General features: G+C 40.5%; 1 protein-coding gene across 1 annotated transcript; it reads right to left on the reverse strand.

Annotated features, from left to right (window-relative positions):
* Positions 1-10158: 10158 nt before the first annotated feature.
* LOC113007132 (interferon-induced protein 44-like) lies at positions 10159-15883 on the reverse strand. The gene is made up of 8 exons (XM_026143569.1): positions 15578-15883; positions 13373-13877; positions 13160-13208; positions 12693-12888; positions 12457-12609; positions 12185-12356; positions 10852-10952; positions 10159-10744 (listed from the first exon to the last, which is right to left on the reverse strand). The coding sequence occupies exons 2-8, from the start codon at positions 13842-13844 to the stop codon at positions 10514-10516; spliced, it is 1374 nt and encodes a 457-aa protein (XP_025999354.1). The 5' UTR covers positions 13845-13877; positions 15578-15883; the 3' UTR covers positions 10159-10513.
* Positions 15884-18281: the final 2398 nt, after the last annotated feature.

Raw genomic sequence — 18281 nt, forward strand, 5'->3', positions numbered from 1 at the left:
CGTCCTCTTTCTCCACCACGTCCTCTTCCTTTGCATCTCTTTGGATCCATTGTTTCAAACCTGAATGAGCTGACTTTGGCCCTTTTATCTATCTATCGCAGGTTCTGATTGGTGTGTGCTAAATTTTGACTCCTAGTGTTTCCACCTGGTTAATTGTGTGCTAATTGAGCTCAAGCTATGCTGACTTAAGTTAACATTATTGCATGCTAGTGCTTTCTAAATGACTACATGGTGTAAGCACTGTAAAATGTAGGGATTTGTGTGTAGAGTTTTGCAGTAACAGTTCACCAAATTTGAGTCATGTGTCAAAGCAGGGAATAGTGTTTATAGTTCAGGGAAATGGGTGAGCTTTTTGAACAGTAGCGTTACGGTTTTGAAATTTTAGTTTAGAGGCCTGGTTATAGTGTTTAAGCAATCGAGAAAAACTGTAAACAGATAGTGGGACTCCTTCTGCTTATCAGGGATGTAAATCCTTAGGTGGAGGCCAAGCAGAAAACAAGGTCATAATTCTCTCTGTGAGGGAGAAGGTATAGAAACTGACTGTTTGGACTATTGGAGAGAGTCAGCTTTGCCATAAGAGCCTATCCTTTGCTCTTTCTTGTGGTCTTCATCTGTGCTCCTAATGATTTCTGCCCAACTCGTCAAATAATCTTATTTTTCAGCCTCATTAGACGAGTACTGTCCTCTTACTGGGGGTCAGTTGGTGTTTCAACTGGAGAAAATGCTTCAATGTTGTGAAACAAGAGAAAACAAAAGCTCACTGAACACTAGGGCTGCCACGATTAGTCGACTAGTCATGATTACGTCGACTATCAAAATTGTCGACGACTAATTTAATAGTCGACGTGTCGTTTGAAGTTTTGTAAGATCCCAAAAGATGCAGGAATAAGTAGTAGGATTTAAGTGTAATAACGGACTGAAACAGAAGATGGCAGCACTGCATGTACAAGGATGCCAGCTGCCATTAATCTGTTCAGTTTATCAAGACACCACATATTTTCAAAAGCGCTCCGGCGTTTTCGGAGACATCTGTTACCCACTAGCTCGATAGCAAGCCGGGGTTCAAGGCTCACTAGAGCCCATGAGAGCAGCGGACTCCTGGCAAATCATTTTCAAACCCACCGCCGTCTTTCGCTACTCAGTTTAAACATGATATTGTGGTGAGCTCAGACAAGGAGGAGACGGAGGTATTGTTTGGTCTTGCTTCCCGTGAGCTAGCCAGGGAGCACAGCCGTTTATTAACATTTGCAGAAGAACACTGCCGCTAGCTAACTGCTCAGCGCAGCAACAACAACAACACACAGGGCGCCCTCTGACCCCGGAAGGACACACCGTCGCAGCGAGAGGGCGTCACCCGTCACTATGGCAACATAGACAAACAGAACCCCGAACAGCCCTGACCCGCTACAATATATAAGTCACTTAGATAACTTAAAAATGTTTTTGTTTGTTTTTTTCAGTATTTTATTTGTTCCTGAGTAAATCGGCTGAGTTTATTAAACTCCACCGAAACAATCTGCACATTTAATTAAAATTTAATAATTGTCTTTATTTTTAGTTAGCACATACCTTAAACACTTCAAGCTGTAAGCTAATGATAGTTATATAAGAGCAGATGCATGCTGGTGTAATAAGCTGTAGTTTTACGTCCAATGGATGATGATCTGATTAGTCGACTAATTGCAAAAATAATCAGTGACTAGTCGACTATCAAAATAATCGTTTGTGGCTAGGGATGGGTACCGGTGTCCGGTTCTGACATAAACGGTAGTAACCAGACCGAAAAGCAGCGCACATTTCGGTGCTTTATTTCGGTGCTTTTTTTTCCTGAGCTGTGATACACTTCTAGCCAATCATTTTACGTTTCCGAGGATAGTAGGCGGGTCCAGGTACGTACGTTCTTTTAGAGCAGAGCTACAGATTAAAAATGCCCAAAGCGAAGCGGTCAAAAGTCTGGCTGTACTTCACAGCAAAATATGCAAACTCAGCAGCCTGCAACAAGTGTTTTAAGGTGATACTGTGATACTGTCAAAGGAGGTAACACCTCAAATCCGATGAAACACCTGGCGACGCATAGCGTTTTTTTTTAAAAGCCGAGAAATGCGGCGTATTTGATAGCTTGCTGCGAGACTTCACACCGAGCACATCTGCTGCGGGTGTGGTGCCTGTTATTGGACCCGGATTTAGCAACATCCCCCAAAAACCCGAAGAGGAGAGTCCTGGCCCCTAGCCCTGCCAGTGTAGCAGAAATGATGAGGATGATGATGGCAGCAGCAGTCGTTCTTCTCTGCGTGAGTAGCTTAATGTTGTTCGTGTGTAATTTACGTTGAGTAGGCTAACCACGTTATTACATTAATGCATGTAAGGTGAACTAGCAAACATCATCATAGTTACATGCGGCTGTCTTCTTGTTTGATGGCAGATACTCCTTTCACCTTGGCCAAAAAGGCTAAAATGACCAAAGAAAAAGTGGAAAACAGTTAAACATGAGAGGTTTTTGGACAAAGTTTGTGTTCTCCATTCTTTAAGCACCGGTTTGAGCACCGGCACCGTTTCAAAAGTACCGATTTGGCACCGGTATCGGATAAAACCTAAACGATACCCATCCCTATTTGTGGCAGCCCTACTGAACACCTGGACTTCTGTATTGTATCAGTCTTGCTGTTTGGTCTGTGAAAGTTTGTGACAAAGCTGGAGAAAGTTCCCTGTCAATTATGTGCATGACACTGATATTTTAAAGACCATTTCAAATGTGCTCATTTTGAAGTTACTTCGCAGCTCATTGACTAATGATAATGTGACTTCACACTCAATCAGGTTGAGGTCATTGCCACACATCTCTGCAGAGGGGAAGTTGTAATAATTTCCTGGATTGCTGTACACTACTGATGCTTTTGTGGACAAGAACCAGTGCTTATCCAAATTAAGGCCCACAGTTAGATATCATTCTCACTGCATTTCCAGGACCAGTAACTGGATTTTTAAGGAGCTATTTATCATTGAAGGTAAAAAGAAAAGCCTGATCATCATTCACGTATGGTTCAGACTGACTAAAAGGTTGTTTGGTGTAGCCTCCAAAAACAAAATCAGAGTTATTGTAGCTCACAGACACAGTGGGAGTATATTTGTGACATCTTTGGTAAGATACTGAAATACTGAACCACTGAAACCATGGATGCTGGCCTTGTACAGCAGCTGCCACTTGACTCTTACTAGCTTGGGATTCATAGTAGTAAGTGAAAAAACCTGCAGTCTGCTGAGACTGAAGAAGTCACCCAACTTTTGGGGATTTACTTACCTGGATGATTGAGCATGCATCAAAACATTTAACAGTGTTTCCTAAATACCCTCTCTTGTCTGATCATTTCCTGTTAACATTTAAATTTACAATGATTGATTACACAGCAGTGAGAAGTAGACTTCATCCCAGTAGATGTCTTTCTGAATGGACTGTAACTAAGTTAAAGGATAAAGTTCACCCACTGTTATCATCTTTAATGCCCTGTACCAACGCAGTGCAGAACAGCTACCTGAATCCCACTCCCACAGATGTTGATTATCTTGTTAATAATTTTTTTCCCCACTATATACGTCCATGGATACCGTAGCTCCTTTGAAAAGAAAGCCACAAATCAGAAGAACTTGACTCCCAGGTATAACTCTCAAATCTTAGAACAGATAACTCGTAAGCTAGAGAGGAAATGGCGGTACGGCAGATGTGTGGCCCTCCAAGTATGTTCCTTCTGCAAATATACCCCAAACCTGTAGGGCTGTCGTGGCTTCATGTATGGTTGTGGTGGTGTCCACGGTCCATACTCAGATTGTCTGTGAAAACATTAGCCCACATAGCAGACAGGTCTGGCCCAGATCTGGTATCAAGCCAGCACTGCTGGCTGACTTCTGGCATGATAAGACATATGTCATCCAGATATGGGCTTAATTAAGGTACACATTAGGCTGACATCTGGGGCCAGAGCTGAAACTGTTCTTGGCCAGCACAGGGGTGTCTGCAACTGGCCTTGTGATGGCCCATGTGTGGGTCACCTCTGGCAAACCAGATCTGGGCCACCAAAGGGCCATCATTCTTTGCGGTATGTGGGCCATGTGTAAGCACACTGTGTGGGTCAGATGCGGGTCAGATGCGGGCCATACCAATTTTGCTATGTGGGAGGAATCCACGACAGCCATACAGGACTGTTTTGACAACACGGTTTGGGGTATATTTGCAGAAAGAACAGACTTGGAGGGCCACACATCTGCCGTACTCTCATACATCAACTTCTGTACTGAGAGTGCAACAACAACAAAAACTCATAAAGTCTTCCTGAACCAGAAGCCATGGCTCAACAAAGAAGTGCAAGCCCTACTAAGAGCATGTGACAATGCCTTCAAATCTCTGCTAAAGGGCATAAACAAAGCCAAGTGCAAATACAAACAGTGCCTCAGGGGAACATTTTAGCACAAACAACTCCAGAAACATGTGGCAGGGGATCAAGAGACTCACAGGCTACAAACACAATTGCACACAAACAAACTCTCTGCACATCACCTTACCTGACACTCTAAATGAGTTCTCTGCCTTTGACCAACAAAACAGGGACATCAGCACCTGTTTCAGAGGGGGACAATGCCCCCATTCAGCTGGAACAGCATCAGGTCAGAACCACACTGCACAGAGTCCAAAGCAGCTGGTCCTAACAGAGTAGTAGGAAGAGTGCTTAAAGCATGTGCAGACCAATTAGCAGAGGTTTTCGCCTTTCATCTTCAACCTCTCACTGCTATAGTCTGTAGTACCATCCTGCTTTAAGTCAGCCTCCATCATTCGAGTGCCCAAGAAGAACACAGTGAGCTGCTTGAATGACTGTCATCCAATTCCTTTAATGCCCATAATCACCAATTGTATTTAGAAACTCATCATGTCACACATTAAGGCTGTCATTCCTGCAGACCTCAATCCATACCAGTTTGCATACAAGGCAAACAGGTCGACAGACGATGCCACAATAACAGCTCTTCACACAACCCTCACACATCTGGACAATAGTAACACTTATGTGAGAATGCTGTTTGTGGACTTAAGCCCCACCTTCAACACAGTTCAACCCCACAAACTGGTTAAAAAACTAAGCAACTTAGGACTCAGCAGCTCACTGTGCAACTGGATATTGGACTTCCTCAGTGATAGACCCCAGAACGTCAGGATGGGAGAGCACACCTCCTATTTTCTTTGTATTATCTGTATTATTGTATGTTCATAGGGTTGGTGTGTGTTGCCTTGGGCAAGCTATCCTGTGTATTCATCAACATCTGGATGTCCAGTCTGTGCTTTGGGGATTCTAGATTGCACACAGGCTTTAGGCAGTGGAACATTCAGGTGAGGGAAGTGCTATTGCCCAGTTATGAGGTAGTTTAGGTGGGTGGGGAACAGTGATGGGAATAATGGCGTTACAAGTAACAGCGTTACTAACGGCGTTACGTTTTTCAGTAACGAGTAATCTAATTAATTACTATTTCTATCGTTACAACGCTGTTACCGTTACTAACAAGAAAATGCAGTCCGTTACTATTTTTTAACAAACAGATGGTTGAAGCTGTGTTCAGCTTACGGCATCTTATATCAGTTGCACAGAAGTAGCTCCAAGTAATCTGGGCGCTACAGCTTTATGCAGCTGCGCACGCTCCCGCGGACGGCAGTCACTTTTTGGCACAACACGTGTTGCTAAGGGGGCAAAACAATCGTATGAGCAGTGCTGGGACTAACGCGTTATTAAGTAACGTGTTACAGTAACTACGTTATTATTGTGGTAACGAGCATGGTAACTAGTTATTATGCCAAAACCAATCTAAATCCCAGGTGTTATTCGTTACTTCGTGTGGTGGCTATCGCGGAGCTTCCACAGATTCAGTAACATTAGCAAGTGGTGGAGGCCAGCAGGTGGATGAGGGAAAGGGGAGGCAAGAGGAGAGACCCGAAACGGCCGCTGGTCCGAGTGTCAGGAGAACTGAACTTCAGGTAATAAGTTATGACCTTCAGTCTATCTGGGTCAGATATGAACCAAGTTTAGGTGGAGTTTATTTTCGTTGTGCTGACTTTTTTCCGTACTGCGTACTAGCTAGCATGACGGAGTTTCTATACAGCTGGGTGGGTGCTATGATGTTACTGATGTTGAACTTTATTTTGTTCATAGTTCATAAGGTTAATTATTAGAGTTGCCAACCGTGCCCTAAAAAACGGAATGTCCCATTTTCAGAGAAAATATTGTGCGTTTCGTATTGAGGTGAAAAGGAACGCGATTTGTCGCGCTAAACAACAGCAGCACGTTTAAGCTTGATCAGCTGTTGTTAGATTTTATTTAATATTAATTTCTAGTATCAGCTGATGTTTGCTGGAGCCACAGCTGTAAAAGCTGCTGGTCATGATATCAGTTTGGTTATCTGGTGAGAGGGAAACATGAAGATGAAACCAGGAGACGTCCTTACTGAATCATCAGAGCTGTGATGGAGAAACAGGTTTACCTTTTAGGTGACAGGAATGAGTTGAAGGGAAGTTATGAACTGTTTCTGAGAGACAAATAACACCAGGATCCTTTTTCTATGTAGCTGACAGCTGGTAACTGTGCAGGGGCGGGTCTAGCAAAGTGTTGCTGGGGGGCCAGGTAGGGCATTAACAGGGAAAGGGGGGCACAAAGAAATACTTTTCTTTCTTATTCTCATTTAAAATGTTTTGCTTTTAAAAAATAATTATCTGAGTCTTACAACAAACGATTGATAGATTGATACATATATACCATCAAAACAGTGTACATCACTGTCACAACAGCGTTTGTTTTCATTCAAAGGCTTTATGATTTTTCCTATAATGGCGGGCCGGTCTCTAGTCAAAATGCCCGGGACAATTTTCTGTCCCAGTCCAGCTCTGTATGCAGCTCATCTGCAGTCTGGTGTTACCTACATCTTCCTATTCAGAAGGCAGAATTTCCGACTTCTGAGTACAATCGAAAGCACCACGACTGCAGTTTTTGTGTTGGATGTAAAAAGCACACATGTCGCTGTGATGTAGGCTAGAATCATGGCGGCGGTCAACAAGAGAATTCTGAGTAAAACCAAAGTTACTTTCCCTAGTAACTAGTTACTTTGAAAGTAACGAGTAACTTGAAGTAACTGAGTTACTTTTGATAGAAGTAACTAGTAATGTAACTAAGTTACTAATTTAAAGTAACTTACCCAACACTGCGTATGAGTGCTGCTGTTTGACTGAGTAAGAATAAAGTAGTCATGGTAAGTGAATCACACGACCACATCAAGATGACAAAGTTACAAGGTGATATATACCAGTTTTTAAATTGTGTTGAAAAATGGAAAAATGCACCATGTTGACCAATCAAAAAATTATATGGCAACATGACATTTGGTTGTTTAGGAAGAGGAGGAAGTTTCAGGAGTGACGGCGAGAGAGAGCGAGAGCGAGTTTTGAGATGTGAGAGATTTGTGACCTATAGCGTGTTTGGAGTGTGTAGTTAATGTCTTGTCTTGTGTAGTGTTGTGGATAGTTTTGTGCTGTCTGTCAGAACAATGAGGTGGCTGCTGTCTCCAGGTATAAAACAGGAGTGATACACCTGCTGTCAGACCTGCAGGTATCAGGCTGTGATGTTCTCCTTTATAGTGGACAGAAATTATGTTTTTGGAGTGGCACAAATAATTTGTGTGGCATTTTATTGAATGCAGAACACCTGATTGTTATGTAAATAGTTTGAAATGGTTATTTTAAGAAAAATCAAGGTAAAAGGTAAATGGCTGCAAATAACTTTGTTTCCAAAACGTGTGCATACGGTTTTAAAATTGAAAATGTATATTTGCATTTAAAGTTATGAAATATGATTCATTAAACATGTTTGTGGTTGTTACAGTAAAAAATATAACTTTTTCTACTCTGATTTTATGTTTTTTTTGTCTGATTTTAGATCAATTGTGTTAATACAGTATGTCAAAATGTAACTGTAAATTCAGACATGTGAGGTTGTGCTGAAAAAGATGATACCAAACAAGGCAAATAAACAGTTTTTAAAGGTGAAATGTGGAGGAAACATCAAAAGTAGTTAAAATGGCCAATTATACCCTGGACCCCAGAGGGTTAAACTTTTTTTTTTTTTAAAACAACGCAATAGTTACTTTTCAAGTAATTAATTATTTTTTGAATCTTGTAACTCAGTTACTAACTCAGGTACTTTTTTTTGAAGAAGTAACTAGTAACTAGTTACTTTTTCAAAGTAACTTTCCCAACACTGGCAGGGAAGCGTCTCAGATTCAGGAAAGCCTATCTTGTCCTTTTTGTCTGTTGTTGACTAAGTGTGTGACTGGTGTTGAGGCTGTAAGGTATGGAGCCCAGAATTCATATATTCAGTGTCTTGCTGATGAAATGCATTACCTGATAAAAGTCTGGCAGGTGACCTTTGGGAATGATGGTGAGGTCATCAATGTCAATTCCCACCTCTTTGCTCTCCTCTAGTCCCATGGTATAAAAGAATTATGGGCAGAGGTTTCCCTTCATGCGTACCTTTCACTAAGTAAGAGCAAAATTATTGGCTACACCCCAAAACGTGGATCACTGAAATGAATCACAGTGACTGGAAATCATTAGACAACAGACACAAACCTGTGTGGTAAGGCTGGGGTGGTGGAACCAAAAATGGCCTGATTGTTGATGTGACCTCCGAATACACAGCTGACAGAGTTAAAGAACTCATTGGACCAGCTCCAACTAGTTTTCCACACAGCTATGTTCTGTCTCTGCTCTAACGTTCAAATAAAGTCAGTAATTGAAAAAGGGTTACTTGTTTATGCTTGATTTTGTCCTCTCCTTCATGCTCATCCTAATTCATGAATATTGCTCCTTTTTGGCTCTGCAGGAGCTCCAGTGTCAGCAGGAAGTCTTGATGAACAACATCTTGGCCCAGCAAGAGTTTAGGGTCTTCAAAGAGCGCTGCCTCCTTTCCTTTCAGCTCCATATGCCAGACCCTGTCCTCCCCAATCAATGGTATTGCCTAGATGATTATCCCAGTCCCCCTCTTTCCATAGTAGGATGCACACTAGAGCTAAGCAACACAGCTGAAGCAAGTAGAAAAAAAAATGCAATATTCCTTTTCCAGCAGGTGGCAGAGTGGAGCTTACTGACTTCCAGGACTGCAAAACTGATGGAAGAACCAAGTGAGGGAATTTGGCCATCTGTCTGAATGAGTGAAGAAAATAATAATAATAATAACTGCCTGCTTCACATGTTGCCATTGCAGCAAAATAGTCATTTTATCTATGTAATATTAACATTAATCCTCTCCTCTGACACTGTATAATTTTCTTACAGTGTCAGCATTTCAGTTATTAAATATAAAACTGAATACAGAGAGAGACCCCCAGACAAGCAGTAAAGGGCTGGTAGAATATCTCAAAAGAGGAATGAGCATTTGGTAATAAAAATAAAAAGATTCTAGTCTTCAGACAGTCATTGACTGATTTCATCCAAGTGTTAAAAACAATCCCCATGTTTAAAATAATCCTGACTAGTCCAATTAATTTTGTGCCTCTGAAAATGGGAATTTTTGTGTGTATAAAAACGGCTCTAATTCATAAGCTGTTAATGTAATAGTTTGTGTAAAAATGCTTAAATAAAGCTGAAAGTCTGCACTCCAATCACATCTTAATTGCTTGAAAATCCACTGTGTTGGTGTAGAGCTGCAAATTTATGAAAGACGTATAATTATCAAAATGCATAACTGTAATTATTTTATAAAGCCAACATCCTGAATTTTTTTACGTTTTCTTTTTAAAATTCTACTTTTACCAATCATTTAATTGTCACATTTACATGAAGGCATCCAGTCTAATATAAATATAGTAGGCATGATAACAACTGAAAAATGATTAATTGAAGGAAAAACCCATTACTCATTAGTGTATCATTACTACAGAGTTTGATGTGAGGGTAAAGTGTCTGAAATGACAGAATACTAAAGCTTTGTTATGATTATGCAAATGAGGCCCCAAATACAGGACAATGGAGGCAGAATGTTCAGAAAGAGCCGAGCCTTTGTTGTGGCTGATTCAAAACTCCAAAATAGACTAAATTCAAAAAGGTATAAAGCAGCAATCCAAACAGAAACAGAATCAACTTTCCTGGATTTACTGAATGACTGAGCGTGGACCAAGACAGGAGGGTAATAAGACACATTCATTATGAGACACACAAAAAGGTAATCAAGGCAGTCATACAGAGAGCAAGCAAAACTCAAAGATGATCAGAATAAAACTGTAAACGTGGTGATGTCACTCAAAACTCACAATCCAGTATGATAACAAGGAACTCAAAAGTCACAATAATGAAGAAGAATCAATAAATCAGAAACAACACCAAATCCCAGGGCCATTAGAAACTTCAACTGTTTGCACTGATGATGAATAAACGAAGTATTTTTTTTTTTTTTTTGCTGTAAACGAACCATTTTCAGACATAATTCATCAGCTACTCGGGTTGGTACAGCTGCTTCTTAACTTCATTCCGCTCTGTGGTTTGCATGCTGCTCATTCGGTCACTGAGCTCATCAAAGTAATCATCAACAAAGCGAAACATCTGAATGACAGCGCTGAGCAACAGGATGTCACAATTCATATCCAACTCCAACTCCTCGCTGTAGTTCTTCACCGGAACAACACAGGACAACGGCACACCGAGCCGAGAGCCGACCTCCTGAACCTGTATGACACAACACAGGAAAACTACTATTATTATTATTATTATTATTATTATTATTATTATTATTATTAACCACAATAGCAGTAAAAAAAATAAAAAGCACGTACAACGTCCTTAATGTAGCCACTCTTATAAACATTTCTCACATCCTCTTTCACCAGTGGGCAGGCTTCATCTACTTTAGTGAGGAGGACCAGCTGAGGAATACCTGGAAACAAACCAGAAAGATGACTGGTAAAATACCTTAGGTTTTTATAATGAGGTTTCAGTATCTGAAGATCATGTATCTGGAATAATCACAGCACTGTGCAAGAGTCTTGAGTCACTCACTATTTTTTCATATTTATCTTTTTTAAGTGGTTCTGAGCAATAGTTCTCTAGTCTTTATGAAGATCTTTAAAAGTTTTTCCATTAAATAATTTCCACATATTCTTTGTCCAGTTATTGTAACTGATCATGTTCCAAAATATTGCTGCTACCTTTGTCCCTGGCTTTATAATGAATTGCATCATGATGAAATTAAGATGAATAGTGTTGAAGAGGAAATTGTTCTGTAGTGTGACCAGTTTTACTGAAATCATTGACATCATGATCTATGTCATACAGAGATCATGATATTGTGTGATGTTATGGAACGGGCATCTTCACAGGTGTTTATGTAGGTTTTGGATAAACACATGGTAACATTCAGATGAGATTTGAGGACCTGCTTCCTTCAAATCACATCAGCATGAATCACAAAAAACACGGTTTAAGTCCAGCTGCTAAACTAGCCTGCTAGCAATTTTATATTTTTTGTTTATTGAATAAAAAAAGAATTTGACAAATTTCAACATTTGAGATGTTTCTTTGCATTGATAAATACAGGTTTTGAATGATTTGCATTCATTCATCTTAACAGGCTGATAATTAGGTAGGTATTGTTTGGGGAGCATTGGCTTTTTCTCTCCTTTAAATCCTGACCTATCTGGCAGCTTTTGCAATCATAATAATGATCTGAATGCAGTGTTGTGCTTCACATTTTGCTTTTTCAAGATCAGATCTCTAAATTATCTAAATGCTCCTCTTGTTCAGGCGTTTATTTTATCTGTTTATTTATTCATATCTATTTGTGTTATTTCAGTTATTACATAATATGTCGTATACAGTGTGACAATGTCTAAAGCAGGACAGACAGGGAAAAAAGGGAGGGGGGTGTGTGATAAAAGGATGCACGATGTATCGCCAAGTGCCGCGCCTGTAAGAAAACAAACATGCTGCACCTGGAACACAAAACTTCAAAAATACACAGGTGAATAAATCAACATTGTGTGTGTGTGTGTGTCTGTGAGTTTGTGTAAGAGAGAGTGTGAGTGTGGATGTGTCTTTCTCTTTGTCACAGTGGGAAGTGGGAAGCCGCAATAACGCTATCAGGAACCTTGTTGACTCAACTCTACTGACCAATTAGGTTGACCTTTTTGCGGATAGCATCCAGCTTCTCCTCCAGCCCTGTGGGCATGATGGAGACCTTGGAAGCATCAATAACATAGGCCACACAGTGGATCTTGTCCTTGAGTCCAGGAGATGTGCGATAGCCGTGGGCCTCAGGATGCAGAGGAGCTGAAGGGTTGAACTAAATAACACAGTTGAGGAGAAACAGAGACACAGTTTGAGTCGACTGCTGACAAATAAGTGTTTCATACATTCAGTGTCCCGCTGATATAATGTAGCACCTGATAACGGTCTGGCAGGTGACCTTTGAGGATGCTGCTCAGATCGTCTATGTCAAGCCCCGCCCCTTTGGTCTCCTCCAGTCCCATGGTATCACACAAGATTATTGGCAGAGGTTTCCCTTCACGCCCAGCTTTCACAGAGTAGGAGCGAAACTGTTTACAGTACAATGAGAATGAGTGACAGACCACTGAAATCAGTCACAATAAGTGGAAATCATCAGACAGCAGACACAGACCTGTGTGGTGAGGCTGGTGGAGGAGGAGCCTGCTATAGCTTGGTTGGTGACGTGGCCTCTGAATACAGAGCTGACAGAGTTAAAGAAGCTGGACTTTCCAGCTCCAACTGGTCCAATGAGCAAAACCCGAGGCTGGGTCACAGAGCTGACTGTGGGTTTGTAGCTTTTAATGTACTCAATCAGCTCCGTCCTCTTCCTGTACAAAACAAGGAAATAAAGAACTTTTCCCATTTTAGAAGAAGTCGTAGTAGTAAAATCATTTTTCCTAATATTACTTCTTTGACAGAAGCAGCTGCAGTTACACATATTCCATATTTTGCATGGATTCTGTCAAAATCTAAAATATTTAGTATACCATATCATGCTAAGTATTCAATAGTATACTTTACATTTAATGTAGAAAGGATATTGTGCACAACCGAGGAATGTTAATAGACCAAGCAGGATGGTTTCTTCCTTAAACTTACTCAGATTCCCAGATTACAGTCCTCCATGCCCTTTCAAGTTCAGTGGTTCCTGTTAAAGAAACCAGTAAGTTTATTTGTGATTTTAAATTGGTGCCCAAATCCAAAAATATTAATGTAGTACAGTTTTAGTGAACTACTAGTTCTGTTATTATATAAGAAATTTATCAACTGCAACATCTAAAAAAAACAACATGATTTTTTTTTACAACTTACCCTCCACTTCGTAGACTTCACACTCAGTCATGTTGAGATCATTGCCATGCATCTCTGCAGCAGGGAAGTTGTAATAATTTCCTGGATTGCTGTACGTTACTGCTTGGCTTCCATTGACAAGAACCAGTGTTTCTCCAAAATAAGGCCCAGAGTTAGCTATCATTCTCACTGCATATGTAGGATTAGTAACTGGATATTTGATGAGGTTTTCACCATTAAATGTAAAAAGAAAAGCCTGATCATCATTCACGTACTGTCCAGACTGACTAAAAGGTTGTTTGGTGTAGCCTCCAAACACAAAACCAGAGTTGTTGTAGCCCACAGACACAGTGGGAGAGCGATTGTCACATCTTTGGTGAAATGCTGCACCGGTGAAGCCGTGGATGCTGGCCTTGTACAGCAGCTTTAGTTTGAATCTTCTCAGCTGAGCGCAGATTGTTCTCTGCTGGCTTTGTGTTAGTCTGGGGTTCATAGTTCAAATCTTGTTATCTTTAATCCAAGAAGCCTATTTGAAACACACAAACAAATAATAAAAAACCATCATAAAGTGGTGAGCTAACATTTTTGGGGGTTTTGTAACTGTTCCTTTCAACGGCTCTGGTAGCAACTACAGCCATGGTGGAGAGTATGATTGACTGAAAATCTTTCTCTCATTTGATTTACTTTTACCGGAGCAAATTGAGATGTTTCATAGGTGTGATGCATCTGAGAAATATACTTTTTAAAAAATGACCAGTGGTGGAATTCCTATCCTATTCATAGTCTTTTTTTCTTTAGGTCACGAGCAGTTGTCTAAGCATTTCACTGCATATCGTACTGTGTATGACTGTGTATGTGACAAATAAAATTTGAATTTGATTTGAATTTGAATTCAACTCAGTTGTCTCAAATATTCCATTTCAGTACATTATTTTTTTCTATAAGACTTTATACCTCTATGATTGTCTCAGAGACAAATATTAATATATTTAACCTGTCTGGGCAACATCATGTAGTGATAGCTAAAAATAAACCAGAAAGATGTGATCATTTTGTATGTTTCACTTCAAATTAAGGCTAAAGTGAATCAATTATTGGGTGAGAAAAATAATTTTTCCAAAAATGGAAAACAATCAGAAGATTAAACAGGCTGATGTTACTGAGTGAACAATGGGCTGTGAGTTCAGTTAAATATCATAAATAATAAACAATAAACAAATTGTCATGATCACTGATAAATGGCCACGAGTAACATTCACAGAGAGTTGGGGAATGACCTCACGGCTCATTGTTAGTCAGTGGTGCCAGTGTCAATAGATGAAGTAGGCAAACTTGGACAGTCGCTTTGCAACAAAGTGGGTTTGGGATGAATTTCTTCCTCTTTGATTGGGTATTTGGAGTTTAAATTAAGCAGTTGAGAGAACCATGGGGAGGGCCCTGCATTATTTTAAGAAAATTCCGACACAGCTGTCACTGGGCCCCGCAGCCGAAAACACCGTTATTAAAAACGGTTGGAAAAGTGGCGAATTTTGGCCTGGATGGTTTGCTGTGCCGCTTTCGAAGAATGCAGCCAATGAATTGGGGGACAGCCAAAAAAAAAAAAAACTGTCAAAAGGATTAGACACACCCAGCTTATAAACTGTGCCAAACGTTCCACTAATATCATGAGTTTAACACAGATGTACCCGTTGCACTTTCTTAAGGTATCGCTTTGTACTTTTGGGGCTGGGGCGATCGTGGCTCAAGAGTTAGGCGTTCGCATTGTAATCGTGAAGGTTGCCGGTTCGAGCCCCGGCTTGGACAGTCTCGGTCGTTGTGTGCTTGGGCAAGACACTTCACTCGTTGCCTACTGGTGGTGGTCAGAGGGCCCGGTGGCGCCAGTGTCCGGCAGCCTCGCCTCTGTCAGTGCGCCCCAGGGTGGCTGTGGCTACAATGTAGCTTGCCATCACCAGTGTGTGAATGGATGGGTGGATGACTGGATATGTAAAGCGCTTTGGGGTCCTTAGGCACTAGTAAAGCGCTATATAAATACAGACCATTTTTGTTATATTTTTAAAAAGTGTATCCACAAGCTCAAATGAAAAGTCGGAGTAATAACCTACTGGGCATTGTGTTAAAGTCAGTTTAACACAATGCTTCCACACAACAACAAAAACCAGCGCATACATTATTTTTTTTTTACAAAGTTCTGAAAATCATGCAGCTCTTTAATATTTTCAGTCTTACCTGCTGTGGTTAGAAACTGAGCGGGGATCGTGGTTGCGCAGATTACACGTGTGACAGCCGTCTGCGCGCTGTGCAAGTGAAACTGGATGTCCTGAACGCCTTACGTGCAGTGTTGCTAAAGCCTGTGCTTTGTGGCGCCTCTCCTTTCAGTTTAAAATATCTAAAAGTAACAATGGCAGAAACTACAACTTCAACTTCTCTGTGGGGTTAATGATTTATTTTCCTACATTCGGTCCTAGTCTGATCTAGAAAACTATGAGTATTAATTTCAGGAAAAACAACAACAAAATGTTACCACCAATACGTCAGCAGTACTCCGACGTAATGACAGGTTTAACCTGTTAAGCCTGTTCGCAATAGGCCTACCTATCTCCTCCCTCACTTACAAGTCAGCCTTTCCCTTAATATTATTCAGATAATAATGGAGATGGAAGAGAGAACACAAGATGATGCCACGTGTAACCTCAGCTCTCTATAAAGACAACCTGTGCATCTCAATGATGGCAGGTTTGAAACACATATGTGTGATTGTCTTAATCTACTGTAATTTTACCTAATTAACAAAACGGTGAGTGTAGTAAGTTTTAATGAATAACAATTTGACTGATAAAGATCATTCTTATAATAAAAAAAATAAATTTATTAAGAGTTTTAGCTTTATTAATTAAAGTTTTTGAGAAATAAAAGAGAGCATGCTGTTGTACAAGACTGATTACATTTCCTGTTTAAATTGCATTGAAACGCAAATATTGACTTGAGTCTTATTTTTAAAAACCAAAAAAAGATCATTTTGTAGGCACAAAATCCTCAAGGATGTTGTTACAATTGAGAAACGCATATAATAACAGACACAGTCAAATCCAGTCTTATACCACAGCTCTCTTGATACTACGCCTCATGCATTCTCGTGAACATACACAAGTAAATTCTTAAGATACATTACCTGCTTCAAACAACAGCAAAATTAAGAACATTTTTTCTGCACACTGAACTTTTAAAACAGAAACACTTCCGTATGGTCTGACTTTGAGCAGCAAAACATTTTGGTTTCACCAGCCTTAGTTGTTGTTGTTGTTGTTGTTGTTTTTAATTGACTTATTGCATTATTCTTTCTCTTTTATATTTTATTGCATCATTGTTGTGCATTTCACTTATTTTAGTTGCATTTTACATTGTTTAGCAAATGTGCTACATAAATAAACTTGACCCTGTCTTCCCAGCCCAGGAAGGACACGCCCCTTTTGATGGTGATATTCAATAAATCCTTTGAACACAAGATGGAAATCAAATATCTCTATGCAGTTCATATTTTGTGGTTCTGCAGGAGCTGAGGAATCGGAGGAATCCTGACGAGAGATCCAGCCTGCATCTGTGGCAACAAGCGAAGTAGCTATTGGTTCATCTGTCTTGGTCGCTCAGCTCCACCCTGTGTGCAAACACTGTTATTGCAATGATAATCATTATATTGGTATGACGTTAGAGATACTAAAACTGCTGCAAGTTTCACAAACAGGACACAATTTATGCATGCTAAATATATAGCTACAACAGCAGCGTTTACCAATCAATGTTTTAAACTAATTAATGCTAAAAATGAAAGTCCATTAACCTTTTCCAGTGCACAATTTCTCCAGCCCTCTGAAAAAGGAATGGAACATACCGTCTCAGATGAGAACAGTACAAAACTTACTATAGGATCTTATAGTTGTAAAATAATAATTAATTAATAATAATGACATTAAAGTGTCAGTTTGTTTAGATAATCTTGTACATTTTTTTAAGAGAAGAAAAACAATTTAGAAAATGAATTCCATTGCTCGAGATGTTGAGCTAAGCAGGGCACCGATGGGCAAAATCGACAACTTTCATGAGAATATTTAAAAATGAGATTTCCATAGCAGGTTAACAACAACTCACTGCGGTGCTTTGGCCAACAGGGCGCTGGTGGAAGCTGAGTTACTGTTGGCTGAAGACAGAGGAGGACAAGGAGAACGTGTGTGTGTGTGTGTGTGTGTGTGTGTGTGTGTGGGTGTGTGTGTGTGTGTGTCTGCAGGGGTTATCAAGCCATATGCCAAGAGTGAATGAGACATCGACTTACTGATCCACATCACGAGGATATGAGGATATAAGCAACAACATTGGAATGACTGGAGAGAAACGTAGTCGGATGGTAACAAAGAGAAGGTGGTCAGAAATGGGAACCATAAAGAGGCCGCTAGGAAAGTCGCAATCACCCAATACCTGCAGAGGATCAGGCAAGTCCTCAGGAGTCAGCTGAATGGAAAGAACGCAATCCAGGATATCAAACACCTACACCCTGCTTGTGATCAGGTACCCTGCTGGATTAATAAGTTGGCCAAAGTAGGAGATAGAAGCCACTGACATCAAGACCAGGATGCTCCTGGAGCTGGAGGGTTTCACCCCAAGTCCAGCACCCTAAGACTGTACGCTAAGTGGAAGGACGGAAGGAAACCGGGGACTAGTGAGTGTCAGAACCATCATCAGAGGATAAAACAAAGAAAATCTGTGAGTACATAAGGAAGATGGCCACAACCAACCCCCTGCTTACTGAATACCTCAGGCAGCAGAAACCCAAGAAAGAAGAGGACCAAGAGGAGGAACCATCATGGAAGGAGAGGCCCCTGCACGGTATGTACCACCGGCAGATAGAGGAGGTGGCTGACATCCAGAAATCCTACCAGTG

This window comes from Astatotilapia calliptera, chromosome 15, assembly GCF_900246225.1.
Source record: "Astatotilapia calliptera chromosome 15, fAstCal1.2, whole genome shotgun sequence".
NCBI classification, from domain to species: Eukaryota; Metazoa; Chordata; class Actinopteri; order Cichliformes; family Cichlidae; genus Astatotilapia; species Astatotilapia calliptera.

Bases quoted from the DNA above. Each gene is read 5' to 3' on its own strand.
- LOC113007132 (XM_026143569.1), bottom strand. From the start codon at position 13,844: ATGAACCCCAGACTAACACAAAGCCAGCAGAGAACAATCTGCGCTCAG. The intron at 12,357-12,456 runs GTGCTACATTAT...TGTGTTATTTAG, and splicing joins ACCTGCCAGACCGTTATCAG to TTCAACCCTTCAGCTCCTCT. The intron at 10,745-10,851 runs GTACGTGCTTTT...TGTGTCATACAG, and splicing joins GTGGCTACATTAAGGACGTT to GTTCAGGAGGTCGGCTCTCG.